Source organism: Lontra canadensis, unplaced genomic scaffold (genome assembly GCF_010015895.1).
Source record: "Lontra canadensis isolate GAN:19392208 unplaced genomic scaffold, GSC_riverotter_1.0 scaffold69, whole genome shotgun sequence".
Lineage (NCBI taxonomy): Eukaryota > Metazoa > Chordata > Mammalia > Carnivora > Mustelidae > Lontra > Lontra canadensis.
Genome location: NW_022631063.1, coordinates 8,628,464 through 8,654,692, shown reverse-complemented (window position 1 = coordinate 8,654,692; position 26,229 = coordinate 8,628,464). Strand labels below are relative to the sequence as shown.

General features: G+C 35.7%; 1 protein-coding gene across 2 annotated transcripts in view; it reads left to right on the top strand.

The window, feature by feature from the left end:
• The window catches only part of TLK1 (tousled like kinase 1), a 139,599-nt gene that overhangs the window by 25,068 nt on the left and 88,302 nt on the right, over positions 1-26,229 (top strand). For both annotated transcript variants that reach the window (XM_032880435.1, XM_032880436.1), the window contains exon 2: positions 17,603-17,721. In XM_032880435.1, the coding sequence (XP_032736326.1) occupies positions 17,603-17,721 (119 nt within the window). The remainder of the gene's footprint in view (positions 1-17,602; positions 17,722-26,229) is intronic.

The following is a 26,229-nucleotide window of genomic DNA, read 5'->3' as shown; positions in this document are numbered from 1 at the left end:
ATGATACTGCCAAAGTTTTGCTTAGCATCTCAGTTTCTGAGTCACTAGTTCAGAAATCAGCAGATACTTCTAGAGTCCGGGGAAGCCTCATTTACCAGACTCAACTCTCTGGAGTTTCTTTTCCTGATTTTGTCCCCATGATTCTTCTCTGACTGATAACTATAAGCAAACTTTAAAAAAATAATAATTTAGCCCAGGTTTTCAGGTTTCCCGACCCAGAATATTGGTCTGATTTATCTAATCAGCATTATTAGGAGCTCTTGTTTGCTTTTTTTTTTTAGAATTTTTTTTTTGTATTATTTTGTTTATTTATTTGACAGAGATTACAAGTAGGCAGAGAGGCAGGCAGAGAGAGAGAGAAGCAGGCCCCCCACTGAGCAGAGAGCCCGATGTGGGGCTCGATCCCAGGACTCGGGGATCATGACCTGAGCTGAAGGCAGAGGATTTAACCCACTGAGCCACCCAGGTGCCCCTGCTTTTATTTTTAATATTTCAATTTGTTGGAACAGTTTGGGTGAATTTGAATCTTTTTTCCTCCTCTCAGTAGTTTTTTTTTTTTTTTTTAAGATTTTATTTATTTGTCAGAGAGAGAGAGAGCGCGCGAGCGAGCAAGCACAAGCAGGGGAGTGGCAGGCAGAGGGAGAAGCAGGCTCCCTGCTGAGCAAGGAGCCCAAGTGGGACTTGATCCCAGGACCCTGGGATCATGACCCAATCCTAAGGCATTTGCTTAACCCACTGAGCCAGCCACCCAGGTATCCCTCCTCCTTAGTAATAGTAAATGTATAGTTGAGTAAATGTTATCTGGGACATTTTTTTCCCCGTTATAATGAAAGGACAATGCATTGATAACATTCTAAAATAACATGTGGCGCACAATCCTACCACTCTAATGATTTTTTTCTGATTCTGGGAGAAACTGTTTTTTGATGATTACAGTCATAATGGAGTTGTGTCTTACTCAGGGATTAGGTTCTAAGAGGTCATAGTTAATCTTTGCACCTTTAAAAAAAATAATAATAGGGGCACCTGGGTGGCTCAGTGGGTTAAAGCCTCTGCCTTCAGCTCAGGTCATGATCTCAAGGGTCCTGGGATCGAGCCCCACATCGGGCTCTCTGCTCGGCGGGGAGCCTGCTTCTCCCCCTCTCTCTCTGCCTTCCTCTCTGCCTACTGTGATCTCTGTCAAATAAATAAAAAAATCTTAAAAAAAATAATAATAATAGCTGCGACATATACACTTCCTTTCAGGTTGGATGTATTCTCTATTTTCTGTCCTCAGTTCTTTCCACTATAGGTAAGAATGTGACACACATCTTTGTTACTTAGCTTCTCTTAGATTATTGCCCTTTGAGCAATACTGTTTCAGCTTTAGAAATTGACCTTTGGGTTTGCTAAATACAGTATAACACTTTGTATGCCTTTGAAAATTGTAATGTCTCAAATGTTGCAGTTATTTCAATTTAAGTTAGTAAAAAAGTATGCATTTCTTTCTGGATGTTCCTGTATTGTAAGAGTTGTACCTGTTTACAGTGTCACCAGCAATGCATATGAACCAGTTTAATGGACGCATCACTGCTCTAGTGGTAGTATATTTTAAAACCGTTTGGCTTGCGTGGTTTTATTCCAGGTTGTTTTACTTGTATATATTTGATTACCAAGAACATAAGCAGTTTTCCACACGTTTATTACCTTTTTTGTTTGTGGTTTGTTTTAAAAATTACTCAGGTTTCTCAGAATTTACTGAAGAGGATACAACTTCGAATTGCTTAATCATAAAATTATTTAGGTGGATTTTTTTGGGGGGGGGGAAGGAGCAGAGTTAATTAACTGAGGTCTCAGTGTTGATATCATGAACCCATTACTACAGGTTATTTCTACCGAAGCTTACTTGTATGTACTGATTACAAGGACTATGACAGTTCTTATGTTAAAACTACTTGCATTTGTTTGTACTGCCTAATTTAGTTCTCTAGATTACAGAGCAGCAGAAAAAAGAAGATTGGCAATTTTGGGGGGGCGGTTAATGATTTCAGCTTATTCCCCAAATATTGGCATCTGAGATTTGAAATAGAGATCAGTATATCCTGCTATGGTAGCCTCCTTGCCAGGATCAATTTATAGTAATTATTCTTTACTTGCTAAAACATAGGTATATATGTTAAATGTTGTTTTAAATATCTTAAAATTTAACAAATGTTCTTAAATTTTCTATTAACAAGTTATTGACTAAAGCATAGATGCATATCTATCTAGAACTTGATGTTTAAAGCATTTTAGTTATCTTTTAACAAGTAACATTGTTGCAACCCTTACCTCTACCCCACAGTTTGCTTTTAATAAGAGAATGATAAAAGTGATGCAAACCCTTTATTATCAGAGCTTGCAGCGATTTTATTGTATATTTTAACTGTTATTTAGGATATCTTTTCTATACTGTATAAAGTAAAAATGAGTTTAACCCGGTTATTTGTGAAGACAAAGCTGTGTTATTAAGTAGTTGAATAAATCCTGTATTTATTGAGTGCCCGAAGAGCTTAACTACTAATGAAAGTTTACCCTAGGAGTGAGGCTTAACTCTAGATGCTGCAGATATTAAAAATAATGCATGTTCTCACATGCCTTGTGCATCTTTGTATATACAGATGTCTTGATGGTAGAAATCAAAAGCCGCATAAAAGATGTTTCTTTTGTATTTTGAAAAGAATCATTAAATCAAAATTTAAAAAATTATTTACTCTTTATTTACTTCATTTTATTTTTGCTTTGTACCTAATTCCTTGTTTTGGAATTAGGTATAGAGCATGAGTTGGCATACTTTTTGCAAAGAGCATGTCAGTATTTTATGCTTAAAAGGCCAAAAGTTCTCTGTTAGAACTACTCTGTCCTTGACTCGTACAAGGGCAGCCATAGGCAATGTGCAAATGAATGGGTGTGGCTTTGTTCCAATAAAGTCTTATTTGTGGATACTGAAGTTTGAATTTCATGCAATTTCTTTTTATCACAAAATGCCCTTCTTTTTGATCTCCCTTTCCCAGTCATTTAAAAATATAAAAAGTCTTTTAGTTCGTGGATAGTATAAAAACAGGCAGTGCAGGGTGCCTGGGTGGCTCAGTGTGTTAAAGCCTCTGCCTTCAGCTCAGGTCATGGTCCCAGGGTCCTGGGATCGAGCCCCACATCGGGCTCTCTGCTCCGCAGGGAGCCTGCTTCCTCCTCCCTCTCTGCCTGCCTCTCTGCCTACTTGTGATCTCTGTCAAATAAATAAAATCTTTAAAAAAAAACAAAAACAAAAACAAAAACAGGCAGTGCTCCCTATGACTAGTATAGAGTAACTTTCTCTGAGGAAATTGAACACTTTAAATTAACCGGTTATCCAAGTAGATAACTCCAGATCTGTTTTATCTTGCAAAACTGAAACTGTAATACCCATTATATAAGAGCTTTCCATTCCCCTCTGCCCTCAACCCCTGAAAACCACCATTTTATACTATTAATTTAACTACTGTAGGAATATAAATGTATATAAATACAGTCATACATGTTTGTCTTTTTGTGACTGACTTATTTCATTTAGCACAGCATCCTCAATGTTCATCTGTATTGCAGCATGTGTCGGAATATCCTGCACTTTAAAGGCTGAATAATATTCCATTTTATGTATATACCACATTTTGTTTAGACATTTATCCATTAATAGTTGCCTGGCTTGCTTGGCTGTTGTGCCTTGGCTGCTGTGAATAATGCTGCTATAAACATGGGTGTGCAGATATCTCTGAGATCCAGCTTTGAGTACTTGTGGGTATACACCCAGAAGTGAGATTGCTTGGATCATATGGTAATTTTATTTTTAATTTTTTGAGGAACTGCCATACTGTTTTGCACTGCAGCTGTACCATTTTATGATTTCATCCACAGTGCATAAGCATTCCAATATCTCTATATCCTTGCTAACACTTAACATTCTATTTTTTAAATAGTAGCCATCCTAAGGGTAGTGAAACGATATCTTTGGGTTTTATATGCATTTCCTTAATTATCAGTGATATGAGCATCTTTTTCTGTGCATATTGACCATTTGTATTATCTCTGGAGAAATGTTTATTAAATTCTTTGCCCATGTTAAAATCATGTTGGCCGACTATATTATTTTCAAGAACACAGTTTTTTTCCTCTCTTGCAGTGTGTTCTATGAGTACAGATAAGTAAGTTAATGTAATTTATTATTACTTATAAAGGTAATAACTTAAAAGAATGAGGAGCCCAGTAAGTGGAAGTTCTAATTTACCAAAAGCCAGTCTAATAGAGAAGCCAAACATTCTGTAATTGTTTTCAAAGTGCATGAACAGCAGCCTGGGAAGAGGAAGTGCATATAATGTGACTAAAAAAGAAATAGGATTGATTTTTATGTGTCCTGTAGACTTACTCATTCACACCTTGCTGTATATTGTAATCAAATAGTATGTTAAGCAGTTTAGAGAGTTATTATGCTCTGTAGTATTTAGATATACATGGTAAGTAGTTCATAAAATTGGTTCTGATGTATCCAGCCACAATCAAGTTCTATTCTTTTACATTGTCTTTCTCCTCATTGATATTGTGAGTTCATAGTGTGAGCACTGTCTTGTCTCCTAGGTCCAGTGACTTACAATAGAACTGATTGTATAAGTGATCCATAGTATGGATGAATTTTTAAATATCTAAATGGTCAGTAAAAACAGTTTTTCCTCATCCTCTGTACTTTATTTTTTGTATATTGAGCTGGGCTTTATTTATACCTATCCTTCCTTCCTGCTGTTCTGTGCTCTTTGCTAATGGTTATTGAACCATTACCTTAAAATAGGTAACTGTGAGGTTAGTCTTCATTGTTAGGTGAATAGATAAGTGAGGCCTGCATGAAGAAACTCACTGTTTTCCCTAAAACACATCAAGTTCATTGTCTTCAAATAGGAATTCATGATCTATCTCCCTGAAGCAGTTCCTTTTATAGTGACTGTTATTACCAGTTATTCATGTGTAAACCAGAAACATTTCCCTTACCCTTACTTTTCAGATTCAGTCTACTACCAGCTCTTGTTTTTTCATCTCCTAGATACCTTTCTGATCTTATGTGGTACTTGTTCAAGCTAGTGCCTTCTCTTACTGGATCACTACAGTGGCCACCTAACTGGGGTCCCTGAATCCACCCTGGAATCTATAATTAGGCAGAAATGCTGCCTCTGGAATACTTCCCTAGTAACAGTACTTAATAGTCTACATGATTTAATTTATTTTTTAAAATCTTTATTTATTTATGAGAGAGATAGTATGCCTGGAAGTAGTGGGGAGGGGCAGAGGAAGAAGGAGAGAGAAACTCAGGCAGACTACCCACTGAGCATGGAGCCTAACGCAGGGCTTGATCTCACAACCAAGATCAGACCTGAACCGAAACCAAAAGTCTAATGCTTTAACCAACTGCACCACCCAGGTGCCCTTAATTTTCCATTTTTTCATTTTTCTTTATTGTTGGCAGTTTGGGGTTTATGACCAATAGTAAAAAGGGGAAGAAGTGAAATTGCTTATTTCTTGTCATTGTAAAGATACGTGTCCTTTTTTTCATAAGGCAGATAGCTTGGCATTGGGAAATAAGTGTTAAGTCAGAAAATTACTATAACTGAAAGAAAACTTGGTATAAGTCAGACTTTTTGAATGTACAGATTGCTGAAAGACTATGAGGGCCAACCTTATAAGGTATAAACTTAATAGGCTTTGCATTTATCACTCCCATTTCGGCAGCTTTGAGATAATACACAAATTAAAAATGTATGAGAATGATGTGACCCACAGTTTCTTTGAGTTCTGTATTCTGTATTGAATTTCCATAAAATGACAGTCATAACATTTGTAAAGATACTAGAGGATTGGTTATACTCTAGACTATTCTGGTCATGGAGTGAATAGTTTGAGCCATACAAACCTATTTTATAGACTTAAAATGTGTGAATATAACTTCGTGTGGTTCAGCCTGTTTAAAAAAATCACAATTTCTTATCCTTTGTTAAAATTGACTTACTTATATATTTATCTAAAGTTACAGATTGGTTGGGTGCCTGGGTGGCTCAGGTGGTTATGCATCTGACTTGGTTTCAGCTCGGTCATGATCTCAGGGTTGTGAGATCAAGCCGTATATTGGGCTCTGTGCTGGACATGGAGCCTGCTTAAGATTCTCTCTCTCTCTCTCTCCCTCTCACTTGATATTAGATCTCTCTGTCCCCCCCATATATACACATACATACATACATACATATATGTATATGTACACACACACACATATATATATTTATAAATAAAAAAGTTACAGGTTGGCATTTCTGTCAAGGTTGAAGGTAATAGAAAATGTTACTAAAATTATTTTGTATCTTGGGTGATTTGGTCTTTGAAAATGTATCTTTCTGGAGAAACGTTATGATCTTGATGGGTTTATACACTCATTTATGTATCTGGCATCTAAACTTTTGGCATTCTCTGGAGTTGTACAGTAATTTAGAGTTGGGAATGTTGGTTAAAGATTGTTTTTATTTTCATTGAGCAGCATAATTTATGTTGAATGTGTCTTTGTGGGCATTTGGAGTGGGTAGGGTTCCTAAGCAGAGTGGTTTATTTTTTTGGAAATCTTTTGGATTTATTAATTTAAAAATTCAATTTTTTTCTTCCTTTTTTGAAGGTTTAGGCTAGTGAAATTGAAAGTGAATAAAGGAATGCTTTACTGTTTGTTAATATCTATCTGTTGCTTTCTCTTCTCACATCACTTACTTGGCATGCAGTTTTGGGGAGGTTGCTTATTTTTCTAGGACTCGGTAATAGTGAGTAAAAATTATGGAGGCTGTATATTCCAGGAACCTGCTAAGGGCTTGCCAGTATTATCTCATTGATTTGCATAAGAATCCTGTGAAGTAGACTCAGTTATTACCAGGATTTTATGGATGAGGACAGAGCTGGGGATTTGAACTCTGGCAGCAGAGCCCATGCTCTTAACCCTAAAGCTATTTTGCTATAGTAAGTGTCCACAGAAATCCATTTTAAGAGTCATTTTGAAGATATGATAGAGATGATATTGGTGAAATAATAACCTATGTTGAAACCACTGTATAAACATCTAGAATATTTTATCCTTATTATAATACATTGTTTCAGATAGTGTTTTAAAAGGTAGATAGTGCTCAACTTGGACTTCATAGGTAGAGAACCCGCAACTTCCTTGTTGGAGATTTACTTCCCTGCTGCAGATGGACTGTACCAGATAACTGTTCTGGAGCCCTTCTTTCACCCTGCCCTATTGGGATAGAATAGACCAAGAAGGAGTACTGTGAGGCAGTAAATCATCACTATGCTTTTGACGGTATATCAAAATGGTTACCTGTGAGGAGTGGGATTTTGGGAGACAGGGGAGTATTGGGACTTTCATTTTTATATTTCTGTATTATTTATTTCAACCAGCATTTATTACACTGATAATGGGGAAAAAGCATGGAACTAAAAAAGATTCTTAAGTAACTAGTACTTAGGTTAGTGATAGGATACCAGTTGACACTAGTCTAGGTTTTACCAAATTCCTATTTTGGACCTTTCTTAGAAAACATTGCTTTTTACATGTACAAGCACATGTGTGTTCATTTTCTCTCTCTCTCAAGCACACAGACCCCCCCTTACACTCTCCTTTTGGACTGCTCTTTTGGGATAAGGGGTGCTTAATTGAGTGGATATTAGTTCTAACAATAGGTAATAAGACTTAATCTCTCAGTATCTCAATTGCCTTATCTTTAAGATGAGAACTGGATGTTAAAATAGAGAAATAGCCTACTATAAAAATGTTGTGTATGTATACACATGTACGTACGTGCATATATATGTGTGTATATGTATATGTGTATGAGAGAGAAATTGATTCTAAAAATAGCAAATTACTATAAGCTTAAAGAAAGTAGAGGAATGGGAGTTAGTTACATTACTTTGACATTAACAGAAAAAAATTAGGCATTGAAGTATATGCTATTTTACCTACCAGGAAATTCTAACCACAGGGAGAAAGCTAGAAGGGAGCTTATTATGTACATAATAAATGCCAGTCTTTATTGAGTACTTGTATTGTAGTATACATATATGCTCACACTTACTGACTGCTAAGTGACAGATTTAGTTTAAAACTCTTCATATACACTTACTTTAATCTAACAGCTATAAGGTAAACACTTCTATTATCCATTTTATTTATTTATTTATTTAAAAATATTTTATTTATTTGACAAAGAGACAGTGAGAGAGGGAACACAAGCAGGGGGAGCAGGAGAGAGAAAAGCAGGCCTCCCGAGGAGCAGGGAGCCTGATGTGGGGCTCAGTCCCTGGACCCTGGAATCATGACCTGAGCCAAAGGCAGACGCTCAACAAACTGAGCCACCCAGGCACCCCCATTATCCATTTTATATATAAAGAAGCTGAAGCATGGTTAAGGAACTTGGCCATGCTTACATATCTTGTGTATTTGTGTATTTATTTTTGATGAAAGAAAAATTAATGGCCAGACATTTATTTATTTATTTATTTCCCCCCAGGTCCCCCAGGCCCCCCAGACTTTTATTTATAAGAATAAAATTGGAATTAAATTATTACTCATTATCTAAGGTCATGAGTGGTAGAGAAGAAGAAACCAAAACTTTACTCTGCTTTACTCTGATGCAAGCTATATTTTTTTATATGAATAATTTGGTCTCAATATGTCTGCATTCTTTGCCGTAAGGGTTACAACAAAAGTGTTTAAAATGACTATCTTAAAGATAAGGTGATGTATTAATCTGATATGGAGTGGTCCTAGGTTAGACCTGTCTTTATTTACCACAGGCATATATAATTGAATGTATATACAGGATTCAGGAATCAGGCTTTCATGCTTACTCTTTTCAGTCATTCTAGATGAAATATTTGGGATATGTGTCTGTGAAAGAGTGTAATTACGTGTATGTGTGTATATATATAATATATGTTAAAAAGTTGAAAGGGCAATACTTTATGATATGTGAAATTCAAATATTAGTGCCTACAAATAAAATTTTATCGGAACACAGCTGTTTTGCATTATGCTGTTTTGCAAGTGATGCCGACTAAACAGAACTAATACTATACACACAGTACATACATGTGTAGGTAGATGGATAGGTTATATAGCTCAGATAGTTTAGTGAAACAGAATAAAGTACAGAATCAGACCCATATTTATGTGGGAATATGATAGATGGCTAGAAAAGTATTTCAAATCAGTGGGAAAGGTTGCATTTGTGAGAAATTGTATGACATTTTCCTTTGAAAATGTTATAACTATATACAATGAAATTCTAAATAGATTAAATTTCCAAATGTTAGTATTTAAACTCACAAGGAAAAAAAATGTGGGAGATGTTTTTATTAGATCCATAGGGGGAAAAGGTTGTGAAAGAAATTGGGTTGCTTCTGTGATAACTCATTTAACATGTTCATTTAAGTACCAAAAAATTAGAATATTTGGTTTTAAATTGGCAATCAAGCTGTGGCATAAGTGTTGGAATGTAATGTAGTCAACAAAAATAATAGCTATGTTTACTAAATATATGATACAAAATACAGTGTATGAAAATAGATATATTCTATTAACTGTGTTAAAATGGGTGTTTAAAGACAAGAGGCAGAAGTAATTCTGGAGTGTTGAATAGTGTAGACTTCTTAAATTCTTTTTGTTTCCTGTACTTTGAAATGCGTTAAAAAACTAATGAAAAGGAGTGGTTTAAATGGAATATTTTATCTTGTTGAAATAATTTCTAACTTTATCATGGTGTTTCTGTTTTTAATCAGAGTTCTTTGCTTTATCAAGTATAATGTGGAAAGTATTAATCGAAGAAAGACCTTAACTGTTCTGTATAAATCAGCTTATCAGATGAAATATAAAAAGTAACAATTAAAATCTGGAATGAGTTAAAATATTTTCAGACTTCAGGAAGTTTTAAATTTAAAAATTTAAGGCAGTGGCTTAGCAGCAGTTGAATCTATTAGAAAGGTCTAAGTGGGCAAACTCATTTACTTTTTGGTAACTGGTATTAACCTTTCTGGTATTAACATACTTTCTAGATATCGTGATTTTGTTTTGACTGTCTGCCAAGGAAGATGAAGTCTTAAGGTAATTAGAAAATGATATAATGAAAGATACATTCCTTGTAATAAAAAGGTGATATAACTATGAAGTGATGCTGACTAAACAGAACTAATACTATGTCTAAATACATGAATCTTTTTTAGACTGGTCACCTTGGGAGGCAAGTTTTATAATAACTAACATCTACTGAGTTAGTTGAAAGTGTGTGTGTGTATGTGTGTGTGTGTGTGTATGTATGTATATAAAAGAGGGAGAAAGAAAATGTTTATTAGAAGGGACCATGACATACTTCCCTAATGGTTAAAACTGTGGTCTTCCTTTATGTTTCCCTAAGTTTTTTCTTACAGAATAGGGTATGATCTCTAATTTGGATAGTGACATCTCCTTATATTTTTTATGTGAAATTGTAGGTTTATAATACATTTTATGGAGCAGTTTAGTAAGAATAGTAGCATAATTAGGAGACAGGTGGCTGTATTTAGAGATGGGTATTCTTTAAGGATGCTATGGTCTTTATAGTGGCTTTTATAATTTCTTTTTCAAAAGTATATTAATGTATAATAAAGAATTTAATGGATTTTAGTGAAATTAGATACTCTTCAGAAAATCTTACCTCTTGTAATTAAGGACCAAACTTCTGGTGTCAGAAATAACAGTTTGATTCCATAAAAAATTACAGTTTTTGAAATGTATTTGCTACAGCAGGAGTCAGCAAAGTACATATTTTTGTATGGTTAAAAAATTGAAAGAGCAATACTTTATGATATGTGAAATTCAAATATTAGTGCCTACAAATAAAGTTTTATTGGAATACAGCTGTTTTGCATTATAATGGCAGAACAGAGTAATTGTGACAGAGACCTATATGACTTTCTTTTTACTTCATAAAGCTTTTGGTGCATTACAGATTTCAGTATTGCTGTTATAACTTGACAGTGTTTTGAGTACCATGTGTATTGCCAGCCTACAGTATTTATTTTTTTATGCCAGTGCATATCTATAATGTCAAAACAAGAAAAGAAAAGAAAAATGGACTCTGAGTGCCATTTTTTTTTAAGAATTTTTATTTATTTATTTGACAGAAAGATAGAGATCACAAGTAGGCACATAGGCAGGCAGAGAGAGGGGGGAAAGCAGGCTCGCCGCTGAGCAAAGAACCCGATGTGGGGCTCTATCCCAGGACCCTGAGATCATGACCTGAGCCGAAGGCGGAGGCTTTAACCCACTGAGCCACCCAGGTTCCCCTGAGTGCCATGCTTTTTAAGGCACAGTGGAGTATGTATTATTTTGTTGAATTAGAGAGCAAAACATTTTTTTTTATTATGTAGTGACACTGTAGCTGTCAGAGAAGAATATATGTTGACATTATTAGACTAAGCATATATCATACTATTCTTAGTTCTATTTTCTTAAAGTAAGTCAATTTAAAATGGAGTATCTTATCACAGCATAATTTCTTCATAGAAATAAAAATTGAAAATGAGGCTGCCACCAAAATAAGTTTCCAAGTGGCTCATTTGTTAGCCAAGCAAAGCCATTTACTGATGGTGAGTTAATTAAATTGTATTTGATTGCAGCAAAAAAAAATGTGTCCAGAAAAAATAAACTCATTTTAGAATATAAATTTTTTGGCAAGAACAGTTGATTTAAGAGTTAAGGACATTTGAAGCAATATCAATAGTCAATTAAAAAAACAAGTAATTTATAGTGGTTTTCCTTGGCTTTTGCTGAGTTGACAGATATTATTAATACTGTTCAGTTGTTATGCAAGGTGTCATTGCCAAATTTGAAGTGGCAGAACAATTAGACCCTATGAATAGTCTGTGGAGAACAACTACACACAAGAATATTTTCAAAGTTGAGAAAACACTAAGTACAATCTGAAGTGGAATCTGCTAAGATGTGTTAAAAGTGATGGTGGTAAAAATGTGTGGAACAGAAAAAGGCTTAGTTGGATAACTTTACAAAGCTTATAAAAATGTGAGGTGTTCAAAGCTCTGGTTATTTGTTGTGTTATTCATCAGTAGGTACTTTGCATAAAATTTTGAATTTTCATGTGTTATTGAATCAGTATTGTCAGTGGTGCACTTAATTTGCTCTCATGGATTTAATTAGCATCAGCTGCATGAATTTTTTTGGATATAGAAGCTGAATTTCTTGACTGGTTTAGTAGTAAAATTGTAAAAAAACAATTTTTTGAGCTTAGGACAGAGATTGAAATTTTTCTGAATGAAGTGGGATGGCCTTCAACCACTATTGTCAAATACTTAACTGGCTTTGGAAATTGTTTTTTTTTTTTTATATCTGGAAATACTTTTAAATGAATCTAACCTAAAATGATGAGGTGAAATAGTGCTTACATGTGAAATTTAGCTGCAGTTAAGTCATTTCAGTGTCAACTGATGTTTGAATCACAAGTAACATCAAGCTGCTTTATTCATTTCTTCTACTGTCAAAGCGAGAGCTTCATTCCCAAATGAATTTGCATGAATATATTTTCCATCATCAAACTACAGTGCCAGCAACATTTTTCAGACATTGATGCACATGCAAAGGAAGTTTCCATATCTCGAAATCCATTTAATTGTGCACTTGAGGAACTTCTGCCTTACTTCCAATTGGAATTGATTAATCTGCAGTATAGTGACCTATTGAAAAGCAAATATCAAAAGAATCTAAGAGATTTCTATAGCTGCCTTCAAAGTCATGAATTAACTTAATTAAAATCATGTACTTGTGGGTCGATATCAGTATTTAGCAGTACCTGTTAGAAAAGACATTTCAAAGATAAATACATAGGCTGATCAACATTATCAGTTGAATATTTGCAATAGATTTTGATGATAGGAAACTAAAATTAAGTGGTACCCCCAATTCCATTTTTTATTAGCATACTTATATTTTATAATATTGTAAAATATTATACTTAGTTATTACATCTTGAATTTTGTCAGTAAAAAGTTTGTAGAAATTTTTCTCTCATTATGTAAAGTGTCTACATGGTATTGCCCTTGGCCTGCAAAGACTGAAATACAGTTGAGCCCTTGTCAGGAAAAGTTGAGAACCCAGATTCTATAGCATTGCTTCTCAGACATGAATGTACATGATAATTTCCTGAAGATCTTACTAAAATATAGATTCTGGGGCACCTCAGTGGGTTAAGCCTCTGCCTTCGGCTTGTGTCATGATCTTGGGGTCCTGGGATCGAGCCCACATCGGGCTCTCTGCTTGGCGGGGAGCCTGCTTCCTCCTCTTTCTCTCTGCCTGCCTCTCTGCCTGCTTGTGGTCTGTGTCAAATAAATAAATAAAATCTTTAAAGAATATATAGATTCTGATTTGCTAGATATAGGGGTGGAACCGACAATTTTGTATTTCTTACAAGCATCGAGGGGTAACAAGATGGCTGCTGGTCAGTGGACTGCGTTTTGGGAAGCAAGGCTCTAGTATTCCAGATTATATTTTTATTTAGATAAGTATGCTAGGGATGCCTGGGTGGCTCAGTTGGTTAAGCGTCTGTTTTCAGCTCAGGTCATGATCCCAGAGCTCTGGGATTGAGCCCCATGTTGGGTTCCCTGTGCAGTGGAGAGCCTGCTTCTCCCTCTCCCACTGCCTGCTGCTCCCCACCCCCTGTTTGTACTCTGTCAGATAAATAAATAAAATCTTTAAAAAAAAATAGACAAGTATGTTAATACTTGTTAAGCATCTGTTATTTGTCGGCAATTATACTAAGGGTTCTTGCATACATTGCTATTAAAATGTCGTAAAAACTTGTTAGAAGTGTTGATTATTAGTGAGGTTGGGACTCCCTACAGGAGTTTGGTTAGAAACCAGTTTTTGTTTGTTATTCCTTGAGTGTATAGCTTCCTCTAGGATCTCATGGAGGGCTGAGGTCCTAGAGGAAGCTATATATCTAAGAAACAAAAACAGTGGTAAACAAAATACCACATTATTAGTTGGTTCAGGTAAAAGTAGGGACTTAGGTCCTCATCTTCTCTACTAAATTTCAGTGCATTATAAATTTCAAGCACTATCAAGCCAAAGAGTAGAAATAATATATAGCACATAAATGTTTTATATTTTCTCCCTGTCTCTTGTTTTTCATTTTTACCACCATGTCTTTTGAACTAACAAAGTTAAAATTTTGGTAAAGTCCAATTTATTTATTTTTAAAAAATTATTTGTAAGAATCGTAAAGTGTACATAATACAACATTTACCATTTTAGCTATTTTTAGGTGTACAGTTCAGTGCCAATAAGTATATTCACATTATTGTACTGTCATCACCACCATCCATTTCCAGAACTTCTGTATCTTCCCCATTGAAATTCTGTACCCATTAAACACCTAACTCCTCATTCCACCATACCCGCTGTCTGTGACAGCCATCATCTACTTTCTGTCTCTGCATTTGGCTATTACGAATCTCATATAAGTGGAATTATACAATATTTGTACAATTGGTTTTGTACAATTTGTACAATTCACTTACCATAATGTCTTCAAAGTTCATCTATATTGTAACCTGTGTCAAAATTTCCTTCATTTTTAATGCTGAACAATACTCCATTTTATGCATATACCACATTTTGTTAATCCATTCATTCATCAGTGGACACTTAGGTTGCTTCTGCCTTTTGGCTATTGTGAATAATGCTGGTATGAACATGCTGTATAAAGGTCTATTCTAGAGGCACCTGAGTGGCTCAGTGGGTTAAAGCCTCTGCCTTGGGCTCAAGTCATGATCCCAGGGTCCTGGGATCGAGCCCTGCATCGGGCTCTCTGCTCAGTGGAGAGCATGCTTCCCCCTCTCTCTCTGCCTGCCTCTCCGCCTACTTGTGATCTCTCTCTGTCAAATAAATAAATCAATCTTTAAAAAAAGAAAAAAAAAGGTCTGTTCTAGTTCTTACTTTCACTTCTGTTGGATATATACTGAGAAGCGGACTTTCTGGGTCATATGGTAATTCTGTGCTCGATTTTTTTGAGAAATTGCCACACAGTTTTCCACAATGGTTGCACCAGTTTACATTCCCACTAGCCTTGCACAAGGGTTCAAATTTCTCCACATCCTTACTAACACTCAGTATTTTCTGTTCCATGATAGTAGCCATCCTAATGGGGATGAAGTGGTATGTCATTGTGGGTTTTGATTTACATTTCCTTAAGATTGATATTGAACCTCTTTTCATGTACTTACTGGCCAGTTACATATCTTTGGAGAAATGTCTGTTTATGTCCTCTGCCCATTTTTTTTTTAAGATTATTTTATTTTATTTTATTTTATTTTAGAGAGACAGCAGGGGGAGGGGCAGAGAGAGAGGGAGAAAGAGCATCTTAAGCAGACTCTGTGCTATGTGCAGAGCCAAACATGGAGCACAGAGCCCAATGTGGATTTCAGTCCTAGGACCCTGAGATCATGACCTGAGCTGAAAGCAAGAGTCAGATGCTCAACTGACTGAACCACCCAGGTCCCACTCCTTGCCCCCCCTTTTTTAAAAAGATTTTATTTATTTAACAGAGTTAGAGAGCACAAGCAGGGGGAGCAGCAAAGGGAGAGGGAGAAGCAGGCTCCCCACTTAGCAGGGAGCCCAGTGCAGGACTCGATCCTAGGACTCTGAGATCATGACCTGAGCCAAAGGCAGATGCTTAACCAACTGAGCCACCCAGGCCCCTCCTCCCCTACCCCTGTTTTAAATTGGGTTGTTTGGGTTCTTTTGTTGAGTTGTAGGATTTCTTTATGTATTCTGTAAGGGATCTTGCATTTTCCCAGGTTTTTGGTTTTTTTTTAAGATTTTACTTATTTATTTGACAGAATGAGATACACAGCGAGTGAGGGAACACAAGCAGAGGGAATGAGAGAAGGAGAAGCCGGCTTCCTGCTGAGCAAGGAGCCTGATGCGGAACTCGATCCAAGGACCCTGGGATCATGACCTTAGCCGAAGGCAGACGCTTAACAACTGAGCCACCCAGGAGCCACATTTCCCAGTTTGATATCTAAGAAATCATTGTCAGATCCTCTAAGATTATGATGCTTTCCCCTGTGTTTTCTTCTAAGAGTTCTGTAGTTTTAGGTCAATACATGCAAATGCAAGATTCCTTGGATATGAAGAAGGAATGGGATCAAAAGCAAAAATTGAAGCCTTCAGCTTTTTAAAGGTAGTGACCTCTTTGAGATGGAAGAAAGAGGAGTGGGCAGAAAATATATATTCAGGTACAGATATATGCAGTTTAAAATGGAAGGATGGCCATTATCCATCCAGTCCTCTGTCCAGATAAAAATGAAAGATAATGAGGGGCGCCTGGGTGGCTCAGTCAGTTAAGCGTCTGCCTTGGGCTCAGGTCATGATCCCAGAATCCTGGGATTGAGCCCTGCATCAAGCTCCATGCTTGGCAGGAAGCCTGCTTCTTTCTCTCCCACTCCCTTTGCTTATGTTCGCTCTCTCTCTGTCAAATAAATAAATAAAATCTTAAAAAAAATATAAAAGAAAATGAAAACAATTTCAAGAGATGAAATCTATAGGAATAACTGTTAACCTTTAAGATAGAGGAATGTAAGAGTATGTGGAAGGGGTCTAGTTAGTTTTGTTTGAAACTGTCTACATGTGACTTGGGATTGCCCCTTAATTCCTTTTAAGAACCACTCATTTTTGTCAGTTCTAAGGTTTTAGTTTTATCAGTAGAAAATTGGCAGACACGAATAAAAGAAATTTAAAATTGAACTTTAAGTAGAATTTGTGTTACTTTAGTTTGCATAGTAGCAATTACACGAGGATGCTAATTTTTCCCCTTTAATTCTCCAGTGATTTTTTAATAATAGCTATTACCTCAGTGATCTGTTTGATATATGTGTAAATTTTATCCACCGATAGAAACTGAAAACCATCAAATGTACCAAAAATCTCTGGGATGTGAAAGTCATAAAACAATCTTTTCCAGTTTAAAATATAGTCAGAAAAGGTATAAACAAATAAAATAATTAACTATTAATGTCACTTAGTGTCAGAATTCTGCATAAGCTAGCATTATACTATGAGAGTGGTATTTTTCAAACTTTGGACCTATGGTCAATTAATGGCACATGAAGTCAATTAAATAGCTCACAACCGTGTTTTTTTCACCTAATGGACAAAAATAGACTAGAAAATAGTGGTGTGCACTGCATGCAGTAAGAAGAATTTGTGAAATTTTTTGATACATGATTGTATGTGTTTGTGTACTGAGTTGTGTGGAAAATATATTTCTTATTCTGGATTGCAGTCACAAGTGTTGGAAATTCACTGTTGGTTGTTTCGTTAAATGAGCGAAGGACATGATAAAATTTTAAAGTCTCTTAATCTGTTTATAGAATACATTCATTAAGTTTGTAGTGACATCTCCACTAACCACATCCCTATATTTTGCGTTTGTGTGTATATGAAGATACATATATTTGTGTTTTATTTTCCTTTTCTTAATAGGTGCAATGGATGAGCTTCATAGTCTGGATCCAAGAAGGCAAGAATTACTGGAAGCTAGATTTACAGGAGTTGCAAGTGGGAGCACAGGGAGCACTGGCAGTTGCAGTGTTGGAGCAAAAGTGAGTAGAATTAAAATCTTTATTTCACATTCTTTCTTTGTATTAAATGATCCAGAATATATTTTATAAAAGAATCCTACATATGTGCTTAATAGCAAATCATTATTTACTGTAATTTTTATAATGTATGGGAAAAATCCAGTATTTATAAACCTGATTTTTACTATAGCATAACATACTTCAGGGGCATAATAGGTTTCAGGAGTAAAAATTAATTTAGTAGATTGAACTGCTCTTCTTCCATTATATAATTTTTACTTTTCCTGTCCTGTGTCTCTTCTTTGCCTCTGTCATCCTTGGTCCTACCTGTATATGTTCCTATTTGTACAATTGCTGCTTAAAACCTTAGTGTATCTATTAGGCTTTCCAGTGATAGATCTCACTTTGTCTTCAACTCCCCATTACCTCACATTGTAGTGGATTTCATGTACTTTCTCTTTTGTGGACCTCTGTGAGCATTTATTTAGGATATATTCACAGGAGCATAATTGCTGGGTTATAGAGTGTATATAGAGTTAAATTGAATGAATAGTGTAATAAGATTGCTATTCAGAACAGTTGTACAGGCCTAACCTGTACTTTTAACAGAATGCATGATCATTTATGTACCCACATCCCAGAAACACTTGGCATCCTCCGAGTTTCTCATTTTTGATAGTTTAACAGGTATAAAATAGTATCCCTCTTTCTCTCTCTTTTTTTTTTCTTGTTCCACCAATTATTTTGAGCATTTCCTCATGTACTTGTTAGCTTTTTGTGAGTCTCTTATAAATTGTTACAATACTTTCCCTGTTTTTGTATCAGGATTACTTTTTTCCAAACTGATTTTCCCATGTTCCTTGTATATTCTACATATCAGTTCCTTGTTGGTTTTATACAGTGCAGATAACTTCTCCCATTTTGTCAGTCTATCACCTTTGTTCCTGGTATCCATCATTCTAGAGGACTCTTGAATTTTATTATATTCAAACTCATTGATTTTTTTTTTTCCCTTATAGGCTATAACTCAAGTTTTGAATAGCTCTTGGTATACTAAGAAAACCAGTCATCACTATGAACCGTCAGGGTCAAATAGGTCCTTTTCCTTTTTTCTTTTAAACGTTTATTTATGAGAGAAAGAGAAGGAGAGTGAGAGCAAGCAGCGGGAGGGGCAGAGAGAAAGAGAAACCCAGGCAGACTCCCTGCTGAGCATGGAGCTTGTTCTTACACCCTGAGATAATGACCTGAGCCAAAACCAAGAGTTGGATGTTTAACCAACTGCACCACCCAGGAACCCCATCGTTTGCTATTTTTATATTTTAAGTTATTTTACTATTAATTTATAGGAATAAAGGTATAACGAGTGACAACTTTATTAGATATTTTAATAAGAATTTAAACTAAAATCCTCTTTGTAGCAAGTAAATCTTGGTGCACAAACATCAAAAAAGATAAAGGATATTGTCATGTATCCTTTGAGCATGAAGTGTCCAGATTCATATAGAAGAATATGATGAAGTCCTTCATTTGAACAACTGACTAATGAAAATACCATGTTTCCTTTTTTTCCTTAGAAATAGGTTATGGAATTCATTGATTCTTGAATTTAAGAAAATTCATCTAGGATAATATCATTCGATGACCCTGAGATTTCACTTCTGTAGTCATTGCCACCAGTTTTAGAGTCTGGAGGTGTTGTTATCTCTTTATACTTACTTTCTGATTTGTCTAATAATTACAAAATGTCTTTCTCTGTTGTTTTCTTCTCTTGAGCATCTCAGGTGAGAAATGAAAATTTCTAATTATCCACCGGAATCTGTGCAGTCTAAAATCAGTCTGCAAGGATATTTCTAGTATCTTTTTTTTTTTTTTAAGATTTTTTTATTCATTTGAGAGAGAGTGCACACATTTGTGGGGGGAGGGACAGAGGGAGAGAAACCCAAGCAGACTCCTTGCTGAGCATGGAGCCTGACATGGGGCTCAGTCTCACGACCCTGAGATCATGACCTGATCAAAAGTCAAGAGTCCATACTTAATTGACTGAGCCACCCAGACACCCCGTTTCTAGTCTTCTATACATTCCTGAAAGATAATGCAGTACTTTGGGCAAGACAAGAAGATAACTTGAGAGATGATCACTTATTTCACTATTGCATCACTCTTTTAGGTCATTAAATCTGCCTTGTTTTTCTGTTTCTACCATAAAAAACTACTGCAGAGTTGCTTAAAACAAGATATTATTTTCTTATAGTTCTGAGGGTCAAAAGTCTGACATTGTTCTCACTGGGTTAAAATCAAGGTGTGTACAGAACTTGATTCTTTCTTGGAGGCTCTTGTGGGAGGCTGGGGGACCTTTTCCTTGCCTTTTCTAGCTTCTAAAGGCTGCCTGAATTTTCTTGGCTGCTAGTTTCTTTCCTCCATCTTCAAAGCCAGCAGTGATGCAGCTCTCTTACTGTTCTTGGATGTCACATCACCCTCTGACCACAATCAAGAAAAGTTCATCACTTTTAAGTACTTGTGATTAGATTGGCTCATGTCCATCTGGATAATCTGGTATAATTCCCCCAATTCAAAGTCCTTACCTCCTTACATGTGCAAATTCCCATAACATTTGCAGGTTCTGGGGATTAGGAGGTAAGTGTCATTGGGGGACATAATTCTGCCTATCATATCATCATTCTTCTTCTTTTTTTTTCTTTAATGGTTTTTGCTTATTTTAGCATAGTTGGGAATAATTGATGAACAGTGATGAATAATGAAGTAATTCCTAGGATGATGTAATAACAAAATACAGTAAAAATAAAATCAATAAGATCCCATAATGTAATTTAAATTTGTGAAAGGATCTATTGGATGTCTGGTGATTAATTACAAGATAGAATGCATTTTATTCCATTAAAAATGAATTTTAGTTTTATCCTTTGGATGATCTCTAAGAAAGAATAAAAGTCCCCAAATATCAATCTTCTTTTAGAGAAGGAGCATGAATGGGGCCAGGGAAAAGGGAGAATCTTAAGCAGGCTCCATGCCCAGCGTGGGCCTGACATGGGGCTCGATCTTACAACCCTGAGATCATGACCTGAGCTGAAATCGGGTTGGACCCTGAACCAACTGAGCCACCCAGGTGCCACCCTTCCCCTCTCTTACCCCACCTCGTGACAAATACCAGTCTTTACAAATAGGTAGAACTACTTGAAAAAGAAGCTCAAACATTAAAATTGGGTTCAGTGGACCCTGAGGTATTCTAGGAGTGAAATACTTTTTCCCCATCCCTGGGCCACAAAGATATTCTACAGATTCTTCTGTTAATTTTGTAGTTTTACTGTCATATTTGCACTTTAGGCCCCACCTTTTATATAGTATTGATAGGGATCCAGTTTTGTTTTTCTTCATCTGGTGAGCCAGTTTTCTCCAAAGTGCTGCTTTTTTAAAAACATTTTTTAAAAGATTTATTTATTTATTTTGGAGGGGTGGGGTCAGAGGGAGAGAGAGATCATTTCAAGCAAACTCTGCACTGCATGTGGAGCCCCATGCAGGGCTTGATCTCATGACCTTGAGATCATGACCTGAGCTGAAATTCAGAGTTGGACACTTAAACTGACTGAGCCACCAAGGAGCCCCTCTCCACATTGCTTCTTAAATCATCCATATTTTTCCACTGGTTGGTGATGCTACCTTTATCATATATTAATTTGCCATATATATCTATATAGGTACCATTTATTCAGAAATTTCAGACACATACATATATCTATATAGGTACCTATATACCTATATAGATATATGTATGTGTCTGAAATTTCTCTTACATTCCATTGGTCTGTATTCTTGTCCTAGTATCACATTTTTAAAAAATACTGCTGTATTTTTGATACAGCTTTTTTATAAGGTAGACCAAGTATCTTCTTTAATCTTCTTTTATAAAGTTGATTTAGTTTTTTTATGGTTCTTTATTCCCTCATATAAAATTTGAGCGTCACTTCATTTGTTTGTTAGCATTTGGGGGGTCTTCTATAATAGATACCTTGTACCTTTTTCCTTAGATTATCAGATAGAATTCTTATTTTGAATGCATTGCGTTTATAGATTAACTGAGGAGTCGTGAAATCTTTTTTTTTTTTTTAAGATTTTATTTATTTGACAGAGAGAGAGGGATGACAAGTAGGCAGAGAGACAGAGAGGGGAAGCAGGCTCCCTGCTTCCAAGCAGAAAGCCCGATGCAGGGTTTGATCCCAGGACCCTGAGATCATGACCTGAGCTGAAGGCAGAGACTTAACCCACTGAGCCACCCAGGCGCCCTGAGGAGTAGTGAAATCTTTATATGATTAGGTTGTCCCATCCAAATACATGAAATGTATCTCCATTTATTCAGTTTTGCCTGTTGAGATCTTAAGAATTTTTGGCTAGTTTTTATGAATTCTTTTGGCTAATTTCTGACTACTTTAAAGTTTTTGTGGCTAAAGTATTGACTGTTGGCCTTTTTTTTGGGTTGTAACAGTTTGTTGATTCTTTAGGCCTCTCTCACCAATAATTATCTTCCAAAAATGATGGTTTTATTTCTTATACCTCGTATATATGTATTTTTTCTTTATATTGGTCATGATCTTTGGAAATGGAAATATTCTGTATTGTTTTGTGTGATATTTATGCCACATAACAACTGTCAAATCTAAAAGGAAGGAAGAGCTTTATTTGTAATTTTCAGAATATTGGAAACAACTCAGCTGTTCCTCATCTAAGAGGAATGTATTAAAAAGAAATGTGGTATATATATATTTATACAATGAAATACTATTTAGCAATAAAAAGTAAGAGACTATTGATAACATGCAACATGGTGCATCTCAGATGAATGGATTATTCTAAGTTAAAAGAAGTCAGAACCAAAAAACTACATACTACAATACTTTATTCACTTTTTTTTTTTTTTAATGTAAACTCTACACCCAGTGTGGGGTTCAAACTAAAATTCTGAGATCAAGAGTTGCTTGTTCTATTGACTGAGCCAGCAAGGCACCCCACTTTTATATCCTTTTTTTAATTTTTTTTTTTAAAGATTTTGTTTATTTATTTGACACAGAGAGAGAGAGAGATCACAAGTAGGCAGAGAGGCAGGCTGAGAGAGAGGGGGAAGCAGGCTCTCCATTGAGCAGAGAGCCCGATGCAGGGCTCGTTCCCAGGACCCTGAGATCACAACCTGAGTTGAAGGCAGAGGCTTAACCCACTGAGCCACCCAGGCGCCCCTATATTCTTTTTAAGACAAGGGTTGGGTGTCTGGGTGGCTCACTCAGTTAAGTGTCTGCCTTTGGCTCAGGTTGTGATTATAGGGTCCTAGGATTGAGCCCTGCATTGGACATCCCACTTGGTGGGAGCCTGCTTCTCCCTCTCCCTCTGTCTGCTGCTCCCCATGCTTGTGCTTTTTTTTTTCTCTTTCTCTGTCAAATGAATTAAAAAAAAAAAAAACTTAAAAAAAGTAAGACAAGGGTTATCGATAGGAATATTTTGAGCTATTCTTTTGTTACAGATTTCTAATTTATGGCGTTACATTTTGAAAATATAGTTTGTATAACATTAATCCCTGAAATGTGCCCTGTTTTATAAACATTTCATATCTAATAGCTCTTAAATTTAGTCGTTCAGATCTTAAATATTTCCTGTATTATCAGCTTGATCTTTTTCTGAGTAGTGTATTAAGATCTTCAGCTGCATAGGGAACAAAAATATATATATATATGAAACATCAGTTGTAACAGCATTGTATGGTGACAGATGGCAGCTACACTTGTGGTGACCATCACGTAATGTATAGATTTGTCCAGTCACTCTGTTGTACACTTGAAACTGATGTAACATTGAGTGTCAACTGTGCTTCAGTTAAAAAAAAAAAAAGCATTAGCTGTGATTATTGATTTATGTATTTCAGCTTGTAGTTATCAATATCTATTTGAAGTAGTTGGAGGCCAAATTTTTACATACATAAATCTGATTCTGTTCTTTTTATAACCATGTAATTACTTTTTCCTTAAATACTTGCTTTTTTTCAAATCTTAAGATTATCATCTTTGGCTTTCTTTTGGTTTATATGTGTCTTAGATATATGGACATATGTTTTTCTATTACTTTTTACTCATTTTGCTTTAATTGTACTTGTTGTAGACCACATGTCTTTTTTGATAGAATATTAGTATTTTTACTTTTTAAAGGTAGGTCTGGTCCATTGCAAAATGTAATTATTGTTATTTTCTGACTTGGTCTGCTATCTGTTGTCTGATGTCTTCTAATTATACTTCACTTTTATTCCCCTCTACTCCTTGGTTTCCATTGGACAAATGGAGTTTTTCCTGATGTTTTAAAGTTAGTATTAGGATGATACGCTATACTTATTTATTTATTTATATTAATTGTATATATTCTCAAACTGATACTTAAACATTTCTGCAGGATTTCCCACCCCCTACTTTTTTAAAACAACTTTTACTTTGAAAAAATATTATACCTATAGAAAATTGAAAATATTATACAAAGAATACTTGTATACTCTTTATTTAGATTTAAGAGATGTAAACATTTTTGTGAATTTTTGTGCTCATGTATAGACACATCCCTACCATCTTTCTAGTATCACTGTGGTCTCTGCAATGAATGTGAACAGATTTTTCTCCCAAGTAGCCCTGCTTCATTTTAGTGGGGAATAGTACTTAGGGACCAAGCTAGGTATGTTTGTTGTTATGTGATAGTCTCTTGGAGGAATGTCAGCTAATGTAGAAGGGATGTAGAATCAGGAAATCAACATTCAGTATTGCCCAGCATAATTATTAATTAAGGCAAGGATCATCAGTGGATGTTAAAATCATTTAGTAAAATGTTCTGGATACCAGTATATTTTCAAGGTCACAAGGTTTCATCCTATAGAAGAGTTATTTATTAGAAAAGAGAAAATGGATATTTAAAATGGAGAGATTTGTCACCACCACAATAAGCAAGCTCAGATTTTTTATTGGCAGTGGCATAGTCTGACATAAGGCGCATTCTGAAGTGATGCAATAAGAGGAACACAGATCATCTATAGTTCTCATGGTGGAAATGTTGGTTGTCTCCCACACCCCTGCCATGGTGGAAATGTTTGATTTGAATTTGGTCATGAGAAAATACTCCTGCAACATTCTGCTGGACAACAGGCCCGGACTCTTTCTTCAAAGTGTTCAGTACCGTGAAGAACAAAGGGAGGCAGAGGGTCTGTTCCAGATTGGTTGAGACCGAAGAGACATAGTCAGATTGAACCTATGAATCCCGATTTGCTCCTGGATTGGGAGAAAATGGTTATAAAGGATGTTTTTGAGATACTTCAGGAAATTTAAGTATGTACTATATGTTGGATGATGAATTAATTTTGATTTACTGTTCTTTTTGGATAAGCTTGTATTTTTAAAATAATTCATTTGGGTTTAAAAATATAGATGAAGCTACAGAATATAAGATAGTATTGAGCAATGACTGTTATAATGGTTTTATCTAAATTGGTAGTGACAATGTGCCTGTGAAATGCAGTATTGTAGTGTAAGCAGCTTTTAGTCATGGTGAACCAGGAGTTTGTAATGTGGAACTTAAAGCACAAGGATTAAATTTCTGATAGTGACAGTGCTCTGGGAGAGGAGGAATGGGAAGAAGGTAAGAAAATCATCTAGGAGTATAGAGTAAAAATTGATTACCTATAATGAAGTATGTTGTGTTTGCTTAAAAGTAAAGTTATAAGCACAGGCAACATAGATATTGTAAATAAAACTTCTACATTACTGTGACAGGGTGTAGAAGGAGGAATAAAAGGAAATGTAATCCAATAAAAGTGAGGTAGAGAGAAGAAAAAATAATTCTAATTTTAACTATTATATAATATGGAAGAAATAAAGCCAAGTATATATTATCACAAGTGAGAATCCATCTATAGGCTCTTGACAAGAAACATCTCCCCCAGAATGAATATTTTAGGTCGTCATAGAGAAGAAGAAAGTTAGAATTAAATACAAGTTTGAGGTCAGTTTCTCCCTAACTCAGAACCTTCCAAAGATTTCCCCTCATATTTAAGATACAATTCAGTATCTTCATCATGAAAACCTTCTGACCTAACTTTAGACTAACCACCCTATCAACTAACAGCCATCCCACTACAACCACATTGTTTTGTCACTTGCCTCAAACATACTTCTTTTTTTTTTTTTTTTAAGATTTTATTTATTTATTTGACAGAGACCACAAGTAGGGCAGAGAAGCAGGCAGAGAGAGAGGAGGAGGCAGGCTCCCTGCCGAGCAGAGAGCCCAATGTGGGGCTCGATCCCAGGACCCTGAGATTATGACCTGAGCTGAAGGCAGAGGCTTAAACCCACTGAGCCACCCAGGCGCCCCAAACATACTTCTAAATGTTTGCTCAACCCTTCACCTCTTCAAAGAGGCTTTCTCTGTCCGTTCTATGTAAGAAGATATCACTCTGTTCCTCTCTCCCCTTAATTTCTTTAAAAGTACTTAATTGGTTCC